Source organism: Pecten maximus, chromosome 16 (genome assembly GCF_902652985.1).
Source record: "Pecten maximus chromosome 16, xPecMax1.1, whole genome shotgun sequence".
NCBI classification, from domain to species: Eukaryota; Metazoa; Mollusca; class Bivalvia; order Pectinida; family Pectinidae; genus Pecten; species Pecten maximus.
In genome coordinates this window covers 8,696,967-8,717,244 of record NC_047030.1, presented here as the reverse complement: position 1 = coordinate 8,717,244, position 20,278 = coordinate 8,696,967, and the positions used below count along the sequence as shown (strand labels likewise).

The window sequence follows — 20,278 nt, the reverse complement described above, 5'->3', positions numbered from 1 at the left end:
TGCGCTAACTTGTATCTTTTATATTTAGTATTTTTATGTGTTAATATATTCGCGTGTGGAAATTTTCGCGGAGATTTACTGATAGCGAAATAAGGGAAAATTTCCACACCGCGAATATTTCCACTTTTACAGTATACTGTACAGTTGTTAACGGTATGTTAGAAAAATACACTGCCATGACTTTCCAGTGACAAATTCTTATTACAACTTTGCGTATTATAGATGTGTTCAACACATGGCATCATGAGTATATTTACCATTAACTTCTAACATAACTCTACAAAACTTTGTCATAATATTGTTAAATTTTTATCATTGTGACCTCAGTCCTTCTTCCCATTATGAAAAAAATATTGTTTGTTTGCTGTCACAATAGAATATATTACACATATGCCGTCAAGGTGACAAAAGGACAAAGTCCATTTACATCAATTTTGTTCATGCACTCATGATTTTTGTCCATTTCTCATAGATATTCTTTGTAAGTCATCAGATGTCCAGCCGGTTATAAGTCTGTGGTTATCAGATGTCCAGCCGGTTATAAGTCTGTGGTCATCAGATGTCCAGCCGGTTATAAGTCTGTGGTCATCAGATGTCCAGCCAGTTATAAGTCTGTGGTCATCAGATGTCCAGCCAGTTATAACTCTGTGGTCATCTTAGTTGTCATGTTCTGTATCCGTTTGGCATTGCAGTTCTTGCACAGTATGTGTTCATCAAGTGGGTAGCATCCCCGACCCTCTGCCTCAGATGACAACAGCAAACCACAGTCCTACAAACAAGGAAATGTCAATAAAATATGGACAGATGTCCTTTAGATCAGAGAAATATTCACAAACTTTGGGGTAAGATTCTTAATCTGCCAACTACTCTGGAAATCTGGCCTGGTGTTTGTCAACTTAAGAATCTTCTCCCTCTTCCAAGGGGTGAAAGATTTTGTAACATTGGACATGGAGATTTCTGTCAATAGCGACCACTACCTACCTTACAAGGATATCATTGGACAAAGAAACATCTGTCCATAGTGACCACTACCTAAATCACAACCATAACATTGGACAAAGAAACGTCTGTCCATAGCGACTTCTACCTACCACACAATCATATCATTGGACATGGAAACTCCTGTCCATAGCGACTACTACCTACCTCACAATCATATCATTGGACATGGAAACGTCTGTCCATAGCGACCACTACCTACCTCACAATCATATCATTGGACATGGAAACTCCTGTCCATAGCGACCACTACCTACCTCACAATCATATCATTGGACATGGAAACTCCTGTCCATAGCGACTACTACCTACCTCACAACGATAACATTGGACATGGAGACTCCTGTCCATAGCGACTACTACCTACCTCACAACGATAACATTGGACATGGAAACCATAGTGACCACTACCTACCTCACAATGATAACATTGGACATGGAAACTCCTGTCCATAGCGACCACTACCTACCTCACAACGATAACATTGGACATGGAAACCATAGTGACCACTACCTACCTCACAACGATAACATTGGACATGGAAACTCCTGTCCATAGCGACCACTCTCACAGTCTCCTCCAGTCCTACATCTGGCATAATAGGCAGCTGACACACACAGCAGCGTGGAGCAAATTTTCTGGAAAAAGGAACCACAATAATTGAATATTTGGAAATTTTTATCTACAAATCGTTTATTTGAATACTAATGATAGATCAGACAAATCATCTGAATCTCCTCTGTTATATACATGTATATGAACAAGATAAGGAATGTTATGTTTCAATAGGAAGTTGTCATCTAATAGAGTATGTAGTATGTGATAGATGCAAGCCAGGCATCGCATATTCCAACAGCATACAAATATGAACACAATGATCAAGTTTCTAACAGAAGCTGATGTTATTGGATTGTCTTGTGCTATTGTGGTTGTGTCCTTAGACAAAATATTGTACCACAATTGCTCTGGATAGCAGGCAAAAGGCCTCTCATGAGATAATCACTTAGATAGCCACCAGCTACTACAAAGAGACTGCACCGAAAAAATGACTGACTGTTCGAGGGGGAAAAAACAGCAAAAGAATTGCCCACAACATTGATAAACATACTTTAGATCAATGTTAACTTACTTGTGGATCAATGTTAACTTACTTGTGGATCAATGTTAACTCACTTGTGGATCGATGTGAACTCACTTGTGGATCAATGTTAACTTACTTGTGGATCAATGTTAACTTATTGTGGATCAATGTTAACTGAGTTGTGGATCAATGTTAACTTACTTGTGGATCAATGTTAACTCACTTGTGGATCAATGTTAACTTTCTTGTGGATCAATGTTAACTTACTTGTGGATCAATGTTAACTTACTTGTGGATCAATGTTAACTTACTTGTGGATCAATGTTAACTAACTAGTGGATCAATGTTAACTTACTTGTGGATCGATATGAACTTACTTGTGGATCAATGTTAACTTATTGTGGATCAATGTTAACTTACTTGTGGATCAATGTTAACTTACTTGTGGATCAATGTTAACTTACTTGTGGATCAATGTTACCTTACTTGAGGATCAATGTTAACTTACTTGTGGATCAATGTTAACTTACTTGTGGATCGATATGAACTTACTTGTGGATCAATGTTAACTTACTTGTGGATCGATATGAACTTACTTGTGGATCAATGTTAACTTACTTGTGGATCAATGTGAACTTACTTGTGGATCAATGTTAACTAACTTGTGGATCAATGTTAACTGAGTTGTGGATCAATGTTAACTAACTTGTGGATCAATGTTAACTTACTTGTGGATCAATGTTAACTTACTTGTGGATCAATGTTAACTTACTTGTGGATCGATGTTAACTGACTTGTGGATCAATGTTAACTGAGTTGTGGATCAATGATAACTTACTTGTGGATCAATGTGAACTCACTTGTGGATCAATGTTAACTGAGTTGTGGATCAATGTTAACTTAATCGTGGATCCATGTTAACTGAGTTGTGGATCAATGTTAACTTACTCGTGGATCAATGTTAACTTACTTGTGGATCAATGTTAACTTACTTGTGGATCAATGTTACCTTACTTGATGATCAATGTTAACTTACTTGTGGATCAATGTTAACTTACTTGTGGATCGATATGAACTTACTTGTGGATCAATGTTAACTTACTTGTGGATCAATGTGAACTTACTTGTGGATCAATGTAAACTGAGTTGTGGATCAATGTTAACTAACTTGTGGATCAATGTTAACTGAGTTGTGGATCAATGTTAACTAACTTGTGGATCAATGTTAACTTACTTGTGGATCAATGTTAACTTACTTGTGGATCAATGTTAACTTACTTGTGGATCGATATGAACTTACTTGTGGATCAATGTTAACTTACTTGTGGATCAATGTGAACTTACTTGTGGATCAATGTAAACTGAGTTGTGGATCAATGTTAACTAACTTGTGGATCAATGTTAACTGAGTTGTGGATCAATGTTAACTAACTTGTGGATCAATGTTAACTTACTTGTGGATCAATGTTAACTTACTTGTGGATCAATGTTAACTTACTTGTGGATCGATGTTAACTGACTTGTGGATCAATGTTAACTGAGTTGTGGATCAATGATAACTTACTTGTGGATCAATGTTAACTTACTTGTGGATCAATGTTAACTGAGTTGTGGATCAATGTTAACTTAATCGTGGATCCATGTTAACTGAGTTGTGGATCAATATTAACTTACTTGTGGATCAATGTTAACTTACTTGTGGAAGTCCTCTATGCAGTGAATTTGGTTGGTGGCGTCCACAGTAAATGGTATTCCATCTAGACTCTTTCCACAAACGACACAGGTAAAACAGCCAGGGTGATAGGGTTTACCCGTAGCTCTCAGCAGCTGTAACATAAATTCTATCACCATTATTATGGTATCAAATTACTTAAAAGTGTTGAGATTTAATTTTCCATAAATTTTGAATTTTATTAATATCAAATCAGTATCTGAAACAAAGCAGTCTTTTATGAGCTTTGTTATTAACAAGCTGGGTGTTGTTAAAGCGGCCCATGTTAAAAATAGTAATAATGACTTTGACCTTGACCCCAAAACCCTGAAACTGGAACATGATCTGTAGCTACTCATACTTATGCTACATACCAACTTTCACTAACATAACTTGAAGCATGGCTGAGACAAATGCAGAAAACTGAGTGGACGGACAGATAGAGGGACAGGGACGCAACCTATAAGACCCCTTGAAAAAAATTCTTTGAAAAACTTGAGTAATATTCTCCTGTCATGATGGCATTGAAACATGTAAATACCCATTACCTGTAGATTTAACAAGGTTACTTACACGGTCTGTGACTGGCTTGGAACATACAGAACATCTCTCTAATGTATTCTGAAATAAATGTGTTTAATAAAGATTATCAGTTTTGTGGTAGTTTATTACATTTGTAGAGTTACACAAATTTTCCAGTCTCAAAGATTCTGGTGAAAATCAATCAGTTCACACTCAATTAACTATGGCCATTACTGACACACCTGGTAAGCTGTTAGATGTTTTGGCCATAACATAAGTACTGAGGCTATACTTAATCTGCAAATAAACGGCAAGCCCCCTCCATCAAATAATCTCCCTATTTCCTTTTGCAGAATCATCAATCTCAAAAACACAAGCTAAATGTGTTTTATACATCCTCAATCTTGAATACTTAACTTTTACATCAACAAAGTTTTGTGGTAGAATATTTCATTTACAGAGTGACAAAAATGTTCAGTCTCATAGATTCAGGTGAAATCAAAGCAGAGGGGGCTTACAAAATATTGTAATTGAGGATAAATATGGCAAACTTTAACACTAAGGGAGGGGGCTTATTTGAGGATAAATATGGCAAATTTAACACAAAGGGAGGGGGCTTATTTGAGGATAAATATGGCAAACTTTAACACTAAGGGAGGGGGCTTATTTGAGGATAAATATGGCAAACTTTAACACTAAAGGAGGGGGGCTTATTTGAGGATAAATATGGCAAACTTTAACACTAAGGGAGGGGGCTTATTTGAGGATAAATATGGCAAACTTTAACACTAAGATAGGGGGCTTATTTGAGGATAAATATGGCAAACTTTAACACAAAGGGAGAGGGCTTATTTGAGGATAAATATGGCAAACTTTAACACTAAGGGAGGGGGCTTATTTGAGGATAAATATGGCAAACTTTAACACAAAGGGAGAGGGCTTATTTGAGGATAAATATGGCAAACTTTAACACTAAGATAGGGGGCTTATTTGAGGATAAATATGGTAATAAGAGTTCTGACCTACCAGGTAACAGGTTTCACAGTAGGGTTTACTGTCCATAGAGTAGAAGGATTTCCCTCTCAGCATTGTCCCTGTCAAACGTAAATTATCAAAACAAATTTGATTTAAAAATATACACAATATCATCAAAACATACTCAAATATGTGTAAAAAAAAACAGATCTAAGGAGATTTGCTAAAACCAAGATAAAGCTAATGATCACAAAGTGCGAGACAAACTGACCTTACATTAAAGTAAGACTTCTAATTGTATTATAGTAACCCTGTTTTGCTATAAACAATAGAACTACAATATATACTTTTTTATTATAATCCTCATCAAAACTCTTTAGGCTAAGATCTGACAAATTAATAATTAATTATACTAATTAGTACACTGCTGCTAAGCAGCCAGAGACAAGTCCGGGGCAGTTTTCGTTATCGTTGTCCAAACAGTTGGACCGGATGAACCAAAATTATTCGTTTATAAAATAAGAATTCAGTTGTAGATTTTATGTTTTTTTCAGACAAGCCATGATAAAGACTTTCAATGTCAGCATTAAAATCTGTAGGTCAGTCAATATATACTACATTTGAAAACAGGCAATGCATAAATGAAGACCCCCCCTGGTGTTCCTGGTCAAGGGGACATAACTCCAGACAAATACTCACCACAACCAAGACAGGTAAAACAAGCGATGTGATACACCTGGTCGTTGGTTGTACAGGCATTGTTCTCACCCATCACCTTCTTACTACACCTACTGCACATTCCTACAACATCAAACATATCAATAGAGTCAATATAAAAGATGTTTACCACTGTGTATCCCATCCAAACTACCCATAACCAGGTATGGGGTAAGATATTTACTTACCATACAAAGGTCTCTTTGCCTGTATAATGTTCAGTGGATTGGCCACGCATTATAAAATGTCACTAGGGTTAAACTACATTCATCGTTATCCTGTTTTGGGATACTTAACACTTTTAACTCAAATCAAAAGAACAATTAATATAAGCAACAGAATATTTTTCTTGTAGGAAAAATGGCACTGTTATAAATATTTTAATAAATTCAGAAAAAGAGACTCAATCTAGGTTTTTTTGTTTTTTGTTTTGCATAATCCACTGATTTGGAAAAGTGATTTACATTTCATGAACATAAAAGGATATCTATAAACAAGATGTTTTTCATTTATAAACATCTATTCAGATAATCCACTTAAAATATTCCTGACATAACATTATTTGAAAAAGATAATTCAAGAATGATCATCTTTCAATCAATCTGCACTAAAACACTAAATAGAAAAGGAAACAAGTAACTTTATTTAGCCAAAAATTTATTTTAGCAAACTTTACACCTGTCATTAAACATGATACCCTGATATACTATAATTAGATGCAGCCTACCAAAGTAATCTGGTTCCTTCGTAGACTCCATGTTAGCCATAAGAAGATTGGTCAATGCATCAACTTCAGCTTCTTTTCCACTTGAAGGTTGAGTAGGGCTGACAGGTGAGCTCTTGCCTGCTGGGACCTGAGGGCCGGGCAGTGGTCGGTCATCTTCCACGACAACCTGTCATACAAAAGCTACATAAACATATGCATCTTTTCTTGTCTATACAGGACCCTGTAAAATCTATAATGAACTTTTTTTTATTTCCCATTATATACTCTACCAAGACATCCAGTTGACCTTGATTTTCAGTAATGTCAGAAGTCAAATAACTATTTCTTAGAAATCTGAAGAGTTGAAACATGGCAAATACACATGGCAAATACACATGTCCGTTAAAACCCAAGAGTTCAATATCTTTTATAGGAGTCAAAAACATACTCTCAAGGTCTACTGGATGCCCTGTATACATATATACACTGCTACAGAATTCAAATTTAAATTCAATTCAAATTGCAATATTCACTATTCCATGGAAATGATACCACACCATCAGGCCTCTATCGCTCAGCAGGTCTGCAACTTGTCAAGTAAAGTCTTCAATCCAAATTTATTCATCTTTCTTTTCAGAAATTGATACATGTGAAAAAGCATAGCCATCAGATTTTGACATTAAGAAACAAATCCTGTAACCTTAAAATTTCATCAAGGTTAGTCATTTAAACAAATTTCATAGGTCTTCATCTCAGCACGATTTTATATACCCAGTAGTCGAACTTCACTAACTTATATATATCCTATCATAATTTCTATCATTGGGACTGAATTTTTACATCCAGTTAAGCAAGGTTTTCCAGTTAGAAGAGTTTGAGAAAACAAAGTTTGACTGTACATGAACATTTCTTTGGACGTTGTCCTAGTTCTATACCTGGTGGTAGGATGGTGTGAAACCCTCTGAGCTGGTACTGATAGGTCTGGCATAGATAGCTGGTTCCTGTTGCTGTGGGGGCCCTACCGAGGAGTATCCTGGCAGGTTGGCATAGTTACTTGAGCCATAAGGTGATGTGCGTCCGGCTGGGGAGGTGGACCTTAGGGTGTAGGGTTTAGGGGACTGTCTACCTCCCTGAAACACTTGGGTGTATTCAGTCTGTCCCTCCCTGTTAGGAGGGCTATATGAGGTGTTGTAGGCAGGCGATGATGTACGTCCCGACGACCGGTCAGGTGACTGGGGAGCATATCTAGGTGCTGTGTGGCCACCATACCTTGGAGAAGTCTGGCCACTGTATCCAGGGGAAGACACGGAACTGTATCCTGTATTACCAGGAGAAGTTCCACTACTGTATCCTACATTGGCTGGGGACTGACGTCCGTACATGCCAGTCTGAGACTGAGGGACCTGGGGAGGGGGTGGCATGTAATCTTCTTGACTGTCGTAATCTTTAGCAGTGTCCGGAGGGGGAGGAGGTGGAGGAGGGTAACCCTGGATGTCATCGGAGTAGGCTGTCTGAGGTGGGGGAGGTGGAGGAAAATCGTCATCAGGTGGATTAAACTGTCTGTATGCACTGGCTCCTGAAGAAAAAGATGAGAAAATGTTGATTTGATGTAATCATTATAAATACTTGTATAGATAGTATAAATATTGAAGTTAAATTATATGGTTCACTTAAACAGTACATCATTAATTGTAATAAAAACAACAGAAAATATTAACAGTTGAAGGCAATTTTCATGCTATCAAGATGATTTTGAAACATCTTTTTTAACCAGATAAAAGTTTATTGGTAACGTAAGTGAAATACCGGGTCTGAATGGAGCTGGTGCGTCATTGTTCCTGCGAGGTTTGGGGGCGACAGCTGGCGGCATCTTCCTGGTAGATGACTGCTCATACAAACCCATCTGGCCAAAGTTATATTCAAGTTCCTGGTGCATTTTGTTAGTCAATCTGAAACACATAATATAATGCCTTAATTGTTATTATTGATAATGTTTCATAACTTTTCACTTCCTTAATGGACGGGATTATCACCCCATGAACAGTCACGATCATTTTGTGGTGGAGTCTCCTTGTAGTAGTTAGTGACTACCTCAACTCACTGGACAACATACGAGAGACCCATCACATGCCATCCAGAACAATTAGGGTAAGGTCTTGTCCAAGGACACAACCATGATGGCAGAGACCTCCCCGTTTTTCAGCTTCCCACGAAACATTAAACTGACATAGGTAGGGAGTGCTGAACCATGCGCCTCTGATCTTCATCTGAGGTAATATGGCTGGCGCTTTAATGGAGCAATGCTGTAACATCAGCTACTGTAATGTTATACCTACAATACACAGAAATATATAAATGTGGGTGGATTCTTTGCTGATTTTTTTTTGGTAAGACTTTCATGGACACAGGCATTACTCCATATAAATATGCAAGACCACACTTGTGTTTTTCTTATGAATCAGAAAGCACAAGTTTATTGCGCAGATGAATATATTCACGAGTTACTGCCAACTTTCTTTTTCTTTAAAATATATTCTGAAAGCCTTAACATCCTTCATTTTTTATTTTAATATGAAAAATATTTTTTACACTTGAAGGTTTTTTAAATTGTCAAATTTTAAGAACTTTACAAAAATAAACCAAAGCATTACGGGTACATGAATATATGTGATATGAGGGATATCTGAATGAGAACATAAGTGAGAGGACTCTCAGATGACTCCAATGCTACCAAAGACTTACCAGGTAACTAAGTACCCTCAGTAGCCAAAATTATTTGATATGAAATTACCAACATGATGTCAGAAAAAATATTCTATAAAAAATTTTCCATTACATAGCAATTAAATTACATAACCAATAAAAAAAATACCTGTTTATACTGATAACAGTTTAAAATGAAGTTTAGGCAGCAAACACATGAACAGACCTATACATTTCAATTATTTGTTTGTTTTGGTTTAATGGCCCATCAACGGCTTCGGTCATTTAGGACGGTGGGGGGATTAATTTATAATCTTACTATAAACAAACATGTGGGTGGCAAAGACAACATCAAATAAAAAAAAAGTTACTTTCATTGAAAACACTAGTACTAACCAAGTTATATAATATATAAACATTGTATCACGTAATTGGCTGTAGCTTGGTGAACTTTAGACCTTCCTGCGCATGCTTGCCAAGGAGATGAAGCTGTTGCCAACTAACTTGAAGTCAATTAAGAGATGTGCTGGTGTATAGGTATCTGATATCTACACACACACATTAAAGTGAGAATCACTGTTACATAAAGATCACATATCTACGTCCTGTCAATCAAATCTTACAAGATTTCCACATCTTCTTAGAGCCAAATATAAACACTATATATATATACATCTTTCTAATTTTGTAACATATCGACTTTCAAGTTAATTGGTGAGGTATTGAGACAACCAGACATAATATATATTTATCCTAATGACATTTATTGGTTTCTATTATATAACATGGTTTGTTGTTTACATTTTGCCTTCTCTCATTAGTTAAATGTTAATAATCAAGACTACATTCATTTAAGCATTGAACGGCTTTCAGTTGGCATTCATAGTCAATATGAATGCCAACTGGACAGAGGCAAATTCAACATGAAGCGCGCTATGCTTATATTTACCATCTGCGATTTTTTATTTGTTGTGCGATTTTTTTTTTTAATTTTCAAATTCAAATTTCAGTTGGCAGTTCATAAGCTGGTGAACTCGCAACTGAATTGGTAGGGTTATATAGTGGCAGTGCCATACAATGGTAAATATATGACTGTAAATACATTCCATGTATTCTAAATCACATACCAATAATATGTTATCATTTTGCAGGCAAAATATGGTATCATTTTGCAGGTATATTAACCTAAGTTAGTGAGGGTAAACGTTAGATTTTTTCGACCCATTTCCTTTTTTTTTTTATAAATCCTCAGTCTGCTTCCAGATTCTCTTTTGTCTTGGATCAATGGGTCCATTTAAATTTTGTGTCATTTCAGAAAAAAAGGGAATTGAGAAGGAAATTTGCAAGAGTAAACTGCAAATTTTGGGAATTCTTCATAAGATATCAAATATCTTAAATTGGATATGGGGGCTCCTAAAAGAGTCAGGCCTACGGGTTCAACAGTATCTATTTTACATATACAGTGTACTGGAGGACAGGAGTCGCATTAATTATAAATAATGTGACACATGATTGTATTACATCCAGACAATGGCAACGTTGCAGTAATGTTCGGTGGGAGTTTCAGCATTATAACTACCGCATTAGAATGTACAGAACACTTGAAACATAATCGTCAAACACTAACTATCAACTGCATGTGAAGTACATATAAATGTATTCTATTGTGATGTAACTTACACAAAACTTAATGAGGCAACAAATTTCATTCAGACGTTGCTGTAGGTACACATAGGACTATTGTTTATGGATTTGTATGCAGGAAAATTTTACTTCCTCCAGCAGTGGTTGTCGATCTATAAAAATGAGCAGCACTGGTCGTCGATCTATGAAATGTTTAATGAGCAGAATCTGCCTTTTTAACATTTATGATGGCATGCACCATAATTCCCAATCAAACATTTTCCCAGAGACACACTACAACACACATAATGTATCACTAATTTATTACATGCCCATGGAATGTGCTTGCATTTTAAGCCACATATTTTCCATATAACCATAAACATTACAAAAATATACTCCCACATCCTTACCATGAGCTAAAAGCAGGCCGTTTCTCCTAACCAATTTTGTGTTATTTTCCCAAACTGAAGAAAAATCAACACAAATTTTCCTGAATTTAAGGAAAATATGGGTTATGTACGTAGGTCTCTGAACTAACCTTCCATTATTGTAGTCCTACTGGTTGAATTGTATATAAAATCAACAAGTAGCTTCAATCCAGATGATATTTTATGAAACATGTTTAAATTGACTTCAAGATGAAAACTTTATCAACATTGTAACTAATAAATAAGCTTGATATGATGATCTGTTTATTCTCCCAAAGAGATATAGGTAGCCAAACGTAGAATTGACATGCATGACTTTGACGATTAGGATTTCTCTGTCTACATCACACAAAGATACACACATAATAGATGATTTTCTTCCCACATGAACACCAATGTGACCATCCTAATATGAACAATGAGTTGTAATAACCCCGTCACACAGGTTCATCACAACATTATTGATGGTACATAGTATGTGCAACAAAATTTATGACAATTACACAATTGTGTGATTGTTTAAGGCTAACAATTGTTTTGGGTTGCAACTTCAAAACAGCTGGGTATAGGTTGTCAGGTTGAAAATAATTTTGATGATATAATCAACTTAATTGTTGAACTGTTGAATAACCGAAATCGTGTCATTGTGATTAGACTTGTCCTATCGACAGTGATAGGGAGCTCCACAGGCTGTAGATAGCCATAGGTCCTGAGCATGAGCCAAAGTAGAGGCATTATTGGAAATAACAAAACCTCTATTAGTCTTATGTCCTCATCATATGAGGAGATACAGGAAATTTTGACAATAGCTGTAAAAACAGATTATGCATAAATTCTCATAAATGGACAATTGTCCTGCATATGGGTTTACAGCTATCCCTCACCTGTACCGTACAACATGGCATTAATGTGTGTAAATCTGCACAATTCCCTGTATATGTGTCAGGTATCCCAGCACAAGTAAGTCATATGTGTGTCACTGTTTATGAGAAGGGGGGCAGTATACCCATTTACAAACACTGAGACGGGGTACAGTATACCCAGTTACAAACAATGAATGTACTCAACCTGTTTAACCTGACTCAGAAATTTCAGAGCACATTTTACCACATCTCCCGGAGGGGAAATGTAGCTTACTGTAGCCAGAGTTTCCCGTGGACCCGGTCATAACACCGGACTTGGACATTCTGATAGATAGATGTCTGGTGTAGGGGCCCTGACACCAGACTTGGACATTCTGACAGATAGATGTCTGGTGTACGGGCCCTGACACCAACTTGGACATTCTGACAGATATATGTCTGGTGTACGGGCCCTGACACCAGACTTGGACATTCTGACAGATAGATGTCTGGTGTAGAGGCCCTGACACCAGACTTGGACAATCTGACAGACAGATGTCAGGTGTAGGGGCCCTGACACTGGACTTGGACATTCTGACAGATAGATGTCTGGTGTAGGGGCCCTGACAACAGACTTGGACATTCTAACAGATAGATGTCTGGTGTAGGGACCCCGACACCAGACTTGGACATTCTAACAGATAGATGTCTGGTGTAGGGACCCCGACACCAGACTTGGACATTCTGACAGATAGATGTCTGGTGTAGGGGCCCTGACACCAGACTTGGACATTCTGACAGATAGATGTCTGGTGTAGGGGCCCTGACACCAGACTTGGACAATCTGACAGATAGATGTCTGGTGTAGGGGCCCTGACACCAGACTTGGACAATCTGACAGATAGATGTCTGGTGTAGAGGCCCTGACACCAGACTTGGACAATCTGACAGATAGATGTCTGGTGTAGGGGCCCTGACACCAGACTTGGACAATCTGACAGATAGATGTCTGGTGTAGAGGCCCTGACACCAGACTTGGACAATCTGACAGATAGATGTCTGGTGTAGAGGCCCTGACACTGGACTTGGACATTCTGACAGATAGATGTCTGGTGTAGAGGCCCTGACACCAGACTTGGACCTTCTGACAGATAGATGTCTGGTGTAGGGGACCCTGACACCAGACTTGGACATTCTGACAGATAGATGTCTGGTGTAGGGGCCCTGACACCAGACTTGGACAATCTGACAGATAGATGTCTGGTGTAGGGGCCCTGACACCAGACTTGGACAATCTGACAGATAGATGTCTGGTGTAGGGGACCCTGACACCAGACTTGGACATTCTGACAGATAGATGTCTGGTGTACGGGCTCTGACACTAGACTTGGACATTCTGATAGATAGATGTCTGGTGTAGGGGCCCTGACACCTGACTTGGACATTCTGACAGATAGATGTCTGGTGTAGGGGCTCTGACACCAGACTTGGACCTTCTGACAGATAGATGTCTGGTGTAGGGGCCCTGACACCAGACTTGGACAATCTGACAGACAGATGTCTGGTGTAGGGGCCCTATATATAGTATACAGCAGACACCTATAAATTCAATGCATCTTACAGACTGTTCGACAGACATTTATTGGTCAAAATGTCCCTGTCTGGTGTAAGGGCCGGAGGAAACTCGGACTAGGTGTATAATGGCCACTTTCTAATGAAACGTTTGGCGTGAATTAGTATTATAGATGCGTTAAATACTAAGTTAATCCTATCTGACACGATGCGATCAAGGGCTTATAACAATACAGTGGATGTTTACTTAAAGTACAGGCCAAACGAAAATGACCGACAACACACAAACCACTCTACAAAGGTGACTACAGACACGGCCACCGCCACACCCCCAGGAGTTGTACATCATAACACTCTAAATCTACTGTACATGTACACATACATGTGCTACAACAAAGTCTATTCTTATGATTCACTCCCGATTTCAACACAATTATTCACATACAGGAGTCAGTTTTTCAGTCCGTGTCAATACTCACACTATATCAAGGGAGGGGTGCTGACAAGCAGGGGTTCGTCCTCTCCCAAGGGAAACTCACAAATGTCACGGTGGCTGTGTACTGTCACTTTCCCCGATGCAAACAAATTCCTTTTATGGCACGCAAGGATGTGTGACGTCAGATCCGGTCAATCTCTCCCCTGCGGATGTTCTCGAAGTGCCTTCTCTTGTAATACTGGTTTCCAGTTAAGTTTATACGTAAGTGCCTCACATATCAAGGATGTCAATTTATATCTGTACACATACCCACTTCAGGAATTTTAAGAATTCGGTACGCTCCCATTGTGCAGGTGCCCGTTTAGTACGAGTTACCTCCCTTATACCGAAAAGTTATTTGTTCTTGCTTCTGAGAAAATTAAATGAAACTTGAGTATACGGCACGATTTCCTGTGAATTATCTGTCAAAGATAACTGATCAGGAGACATGTCAACCATTTCTATAGTAAAGCGACACGAGAGATGATGCTATAGATTCACTGTCCGACGTCATGAAATGAATGCGTGATTCTTCCTCATACAATATAATTATTGATCTACACAAATGTATATTAATTTTAAGACATTGAGATATGAACAATTTTTATGTTTCATGCCGGTTTAAATCACCAATATGCATTAATACCAATTTTTCGCGTCGGATAATTTCAAAAATATGCATACTTCCAATCGAATTGAAATTATATCTCTCATTTCACTCATCCATAACATAGTGTAATATGAGAGATATGATTTTAATTAGGTTGGCATGCTTCCATGACACAGAGATATTCATACTTTGCATACATTCTGTAGGTTAATAAAAATACTAGAACATTTCCATGTTTCGCGTCGGTTAATTAATACAATTTTAGCTTAAATCAAGAATGTTTCATCGAATAGGCGACATATTATTGAACTTAAATGAAATGAAAATGAAATAAATGAAAAATTCAATGTATTATGCAGAAACCATATTACATTTTTAAATAATTTTCAATTATAATTAAAAAGAAAAAGATTGAAATTAAACTGATTAGAAAATGAGTAAGCTCAAATATCTACTAAATATGTATATATTGTAAATCTATGTACGTAAGAATGCATGAAAATAACGTAACTGCTAATAATTTTAATACAGATTTAGGATGAGTTTTAAGATAAATTTTTTCACACGTCATTTATTGTCACGTGGTCTATCGCTGAGCCCAGTCAGCTCATAATAGGACATTATTTCCTTTATTGATGCTTCTGTAACACCAGTTGGTTGACCTTCAGTGATCATAATACAACATGTAGTTGTACTGTGTGTATTAATATTCATTGTGCTCTTAGATTGATTTTTTTTGTAATTTTTTATTTTTCACCATTTTTTGCATATAAACAAAAAATACATACAATCTCTCACACACACACATACACACCATCAACATTATGTATACAATCAAAATATCACCTTGATTTCATCATCATCCATGTATGATAATCATCATCTTCAGCATCATAATTAAAGTATATCATCATCAATCTCCATCATCATCATCCTCATCATCAATCTCCATCATCATCATCATCATCATCATCATCATCATCATCATCATCAGGATATGAATCTTCTACATTATCATAATCCTATCATCATCATCCCCATCATCATCATCCTCATCATCATCCTCATCATCATCCTCATCATCATCCAGATACATCTACAACATCATTATCATCATCATCATCATCATCATCATCATCATAATCATCATCATCATCATCATCATCTTTATCATCCATGCTCTTAGATTTACATGTAAGCGTTGTGTTGACTTTCCTATGTTTAATTATCTTACCTCTAACACTAACTGGAACGACCTTTTCGAAACTGCAACTCAGTTGATATAGCTTGTGAACGTTTTACTGATGTTTTCCTAAATGTGGAGTCAACATTTGTAGATGCATGAAATGAACCATAACCACATAAATGATAAGTCTTCCTCCTTGCATAACACCAGGTTGAGTGAAGGGGGTACCCTAATGAAATGGTTATTTTCACAAGCTAATGTATATATTTTTGAAAATCAATTATAAGTTTACTGTGTATCAGTTTGCAGTTATTTTGATACCAAATATATCATTGACATACACGAGGTAAGCGTAGTGATACATGTATTAGAAAAACATACAAAGTGTTCACAAAATTTGAGAATATTAATGGCATAAATAAACATTAACGTTTAACTTCGACGAAGAAATTGGAAACTTATCAAAAAGTTGCTGAAGTCATCTGGAACTACACAATCTATACCTGTTATTGTAGATCCACATACTGACAATGTTATCACTAATGGCGGAAATCAAGCTAACTAATTAAATGACTGTTCTTGTAGATCCACATACTAACAATTTTATCACTAATGACGGAGATCAAGCTAACTAATTAAATGTAGATGACTGTTCTTGTAGATCCACATACTGACAATGTTATCACTTATGACGGATATCAAGCTAACTAATTAAATGTAAATGACTGTTTTTGTACACAGTGACACTGAGGTTCCTATTGTTGCACCAAAGTCTGACAAAATTTTATTTTTAATGATATTAGAGTAAATAGTTATGATATTTGGGAGGTTTTTTTTCAAGTAACGAATCTCAGAAAAGACCCGGGTTAGGATGGAATAAGTCATCATATGCTAAGAAATACCTCACAGACTGTTCGTACTCCACTAGACATTATTTTATATCTATCCTTATCAACAGATGTCTTTCCACCCCCCTGGAAAATAACAAAAGTCATGCCACTGTTTAATAAAGGTGACAGGCATCCCCCCTGTAACGATCGGCCGATCTCCTATTTATCTGCTGTTTTTAGAGAGTAATTTTCTAACATTGATATAATTATCGCATAGAAATGTCACTCTGGTTTTATGCATGATCATTGTGCTACTGGATATCAAGTCATTGGAACATTGCTTGAACAGAAAAAAACCATATATTTATGGTATTCTGTGACATCTCTAAGGTCTTTGACCTGGTTTTGCATATAAGTTGAATAGAGAAATATATGTAACTACAAACTACACTGTAACTACAGACTACACTGTCACTACAAACTACACTATAACTACAAACTACACTGTAACTACAAACTACATTATAACTACAAACTACACTATAACTACAAACTACATCATAACTACAAACTACACTGTAACTACAAACTACACTGCAACTACAAACTACATTATAACTACAAACTACACTATAACTACAAACTACATTATAACTACAAACTACACTGTCACTACAAACTACACTATAACTACAAACTACACTGCAACTACAAACTACACTGTAACTACAAACTACACTATAACTACAAACTACACTGTAACTACAAACTACACTGTAACTACAAACTACATTATAACTACAAACTACACTATAACTACAAACTACATTATAACTACAAACTACACTGTCACTACAAACTACACTATAACTACAAACTACACTGCAACTACAAACTACATTATAACTACAAACTACACTATAACTACAAACTACACTGCAACTACAAACTACACTATAACTACAAACTACACTGCAACTACAAACTACAATGTAACTACAAACTACACTGTAACTACAAACTACACTATAACTACAAACTACACTGTAACTACAAACTACACTATAACTACAAACTACACTGTAACTACAAACTACACTATAACTACAAACTACACTATAACTACAAACTACACTGTAACTACAAACTACACTATAACTACAAACTACACTATAACTACAAACTACACTGTCACTACAAACTACACTGTAACTACAAACTACACTGTAACTACAAACTACACTATAACTACAAACTACACTGTAACTACAAACTACACTGTAACTACAAACTACACTGTAACTACAAACTACACTGTAACTACAAACTACACTGTAACTACAAACCACACTGTAACTACAAACTACACTGTAACTACAAACTACACTGTCACTACAAACTACACTGTAACTACAAACTACATTATAACTACAAACTACACTGTCACTACAAACTACACTGTAACTACAAACTACACTGTAACTACAAACTACACTATAACTACAAACTACACTGTCACTACAAACTACACTGTCACTACAAACTACACTGTAACTACAAACTACACTGTCACTACAAACTGCACTATAACTACAAACTACATTGCCACTACAAACTACACTGTAACTACAAACTACACTGTAACTACAAACTACACTGTAACTACAAACTACACGATAACTACAAACTACACTGTAACTACAAACCACACTGTAACTACAAACCACACTGTAACTACAAACTACACTGTCACTACAAACTACACTGTAACTACAAACTCACTGCCTACAAATACACTGTCCACTACAAACTACACTATAAACTAGAAACTACACTGTAACTACAAACTACACTGTAAACTAACAAACTACACTGTAAACTAACAAACTACACTATAATCTACAAACTACACTGTCACTGCAAACTACTACCCTGTAACTACAGGAACTACACTATAAACTACAACTACACTATAACTACAAACTACACTGGAACTACAAACTATACTGTAACTACCAAACTACACTATAACTACAAAACTCACACTGTCACTAGCAAAACTACACTGTAACTACAAACTACACTATAACTACAAACTACACTGTAACTACAAACTACACTGTAACTACAAACTACACTATAACTACAAACTACACTGTCACTGCAAACTACACTGTAACTACAAACTACACTATAACTACAAACTACACTGTAACTACAAACTACACTGTAACTACAAACTACACTGTCACTACAAACTACACTGTAACTACAAACTACACTGTAACTACAAACTACACTGTAACTACAAACTACACTGTAACTACAAACTACACTGTAACTACAAACTACACTGTCACTACAAACTACACTGTAACTACAAACTACACTGTAACTACAAACTACACTGTAACTACAAACTACACTGTCACTACAAACTACACTGTCACTACAAAACTACACTGTAACTACAAACTACACTGTCACTACAAACTACACTGTAACTACAAACTACACTGTCACTACAAACTACACTGTAACTACAAACTACACTGTCACTACAAACTACACTGTAACTACAAACTACACTGTCACTACAAACTACACTGTCACTACAAACTACACTGTCACTACAAACTACACTGTCACTACAAACTACACTGTCACTACAAACTACACTGTAACTACAAACTACACTGTCACTACAAACTACACTGTAACTACAAACTACACTGTAACTACAAACTACACTGTAACTACCAATTACACTAACTACCACTATAACTACAAACTACACTGTAACTACAAACTACACTGTAACTACAAACTACACTGTAACTACAAACTACACTGTCACTAAAAACTACACTGTCACTACAAACTACACTATAACTACAAACTACAAACTACACTGTCACTACAAACTACACTGTAACTACAAACTACATTATACTACAAACTACACTGTAACTACAAAACTACATGTAACTACAAACTACACTGTAACTACAAACTACACTGTAACTACAAACTACACTGTAACTACAAACTACACTGTCACTACAAACTACACTGTCACTACAAACTACACTGTCACTCAAACTACACTGTCACTACAACTACACTGTACTACACTATAACTACAAAACGTACACTGTAACTACAAAACTACACTTATAACTACAAACTACACTGTAACTACAAACTACATATACTACAAACTACACTGTAACTACAAACTACACTGTAACTACAAACTACACTAACACAAACTACACTGTCACTACAAACTAC

General features: G+C 36.5%; 1 protein-coding gene across 2 annotated transcripts; it reads right to left on the bottom strand.

Annotated features, from left to right (window-relative positions):
• Positions 1-244: 244 nt before the first annotated feature.
• On the bottom strand, positions 245-14,597 carry LOC117344581 (lipoma-preferred partner homolog). 2 transcript variants are annotated; one of them, XR_004536216.1, is made up of 11 exons: positions 14,363-14,597; positions 8,519-8,661; positions 7,648-8,288; positions 6,734-6,899; positions 5,989-6,090; positions 5,341-5,408; positions 4,366-4,413; positions 3,778-3,908; positions 1,518-1,638; positions 562-769; positions 245-495 (listed from the first exon to the last, which is right to left on the bottom strand). XR_004536216.1 is itself a non-coding variant. In XM_033907372.1 (10 exons), the coding sequence occupies exons 2-10, from the start codon at positions 8,646-8,648 to the stop codon at positions 638-640; spliced, it is 1,539 nt and encodes a 512-aa protein (XP_033763263.1). In that variant the 5' UTR covers positions 8,649-8,661; positions 14,363-14,597; the 3' UTR covers positions 245-637. The 2 variants fall into 2 exon arrangements, 1 of the variants encoding a protein (XP_033763263.1); XM_033907372.1 differs by having other exon boundaries at positions 245-769.
• Between the last annotated feature and the right edge of the window lie 5,681 nt (positions 14,598-20,278).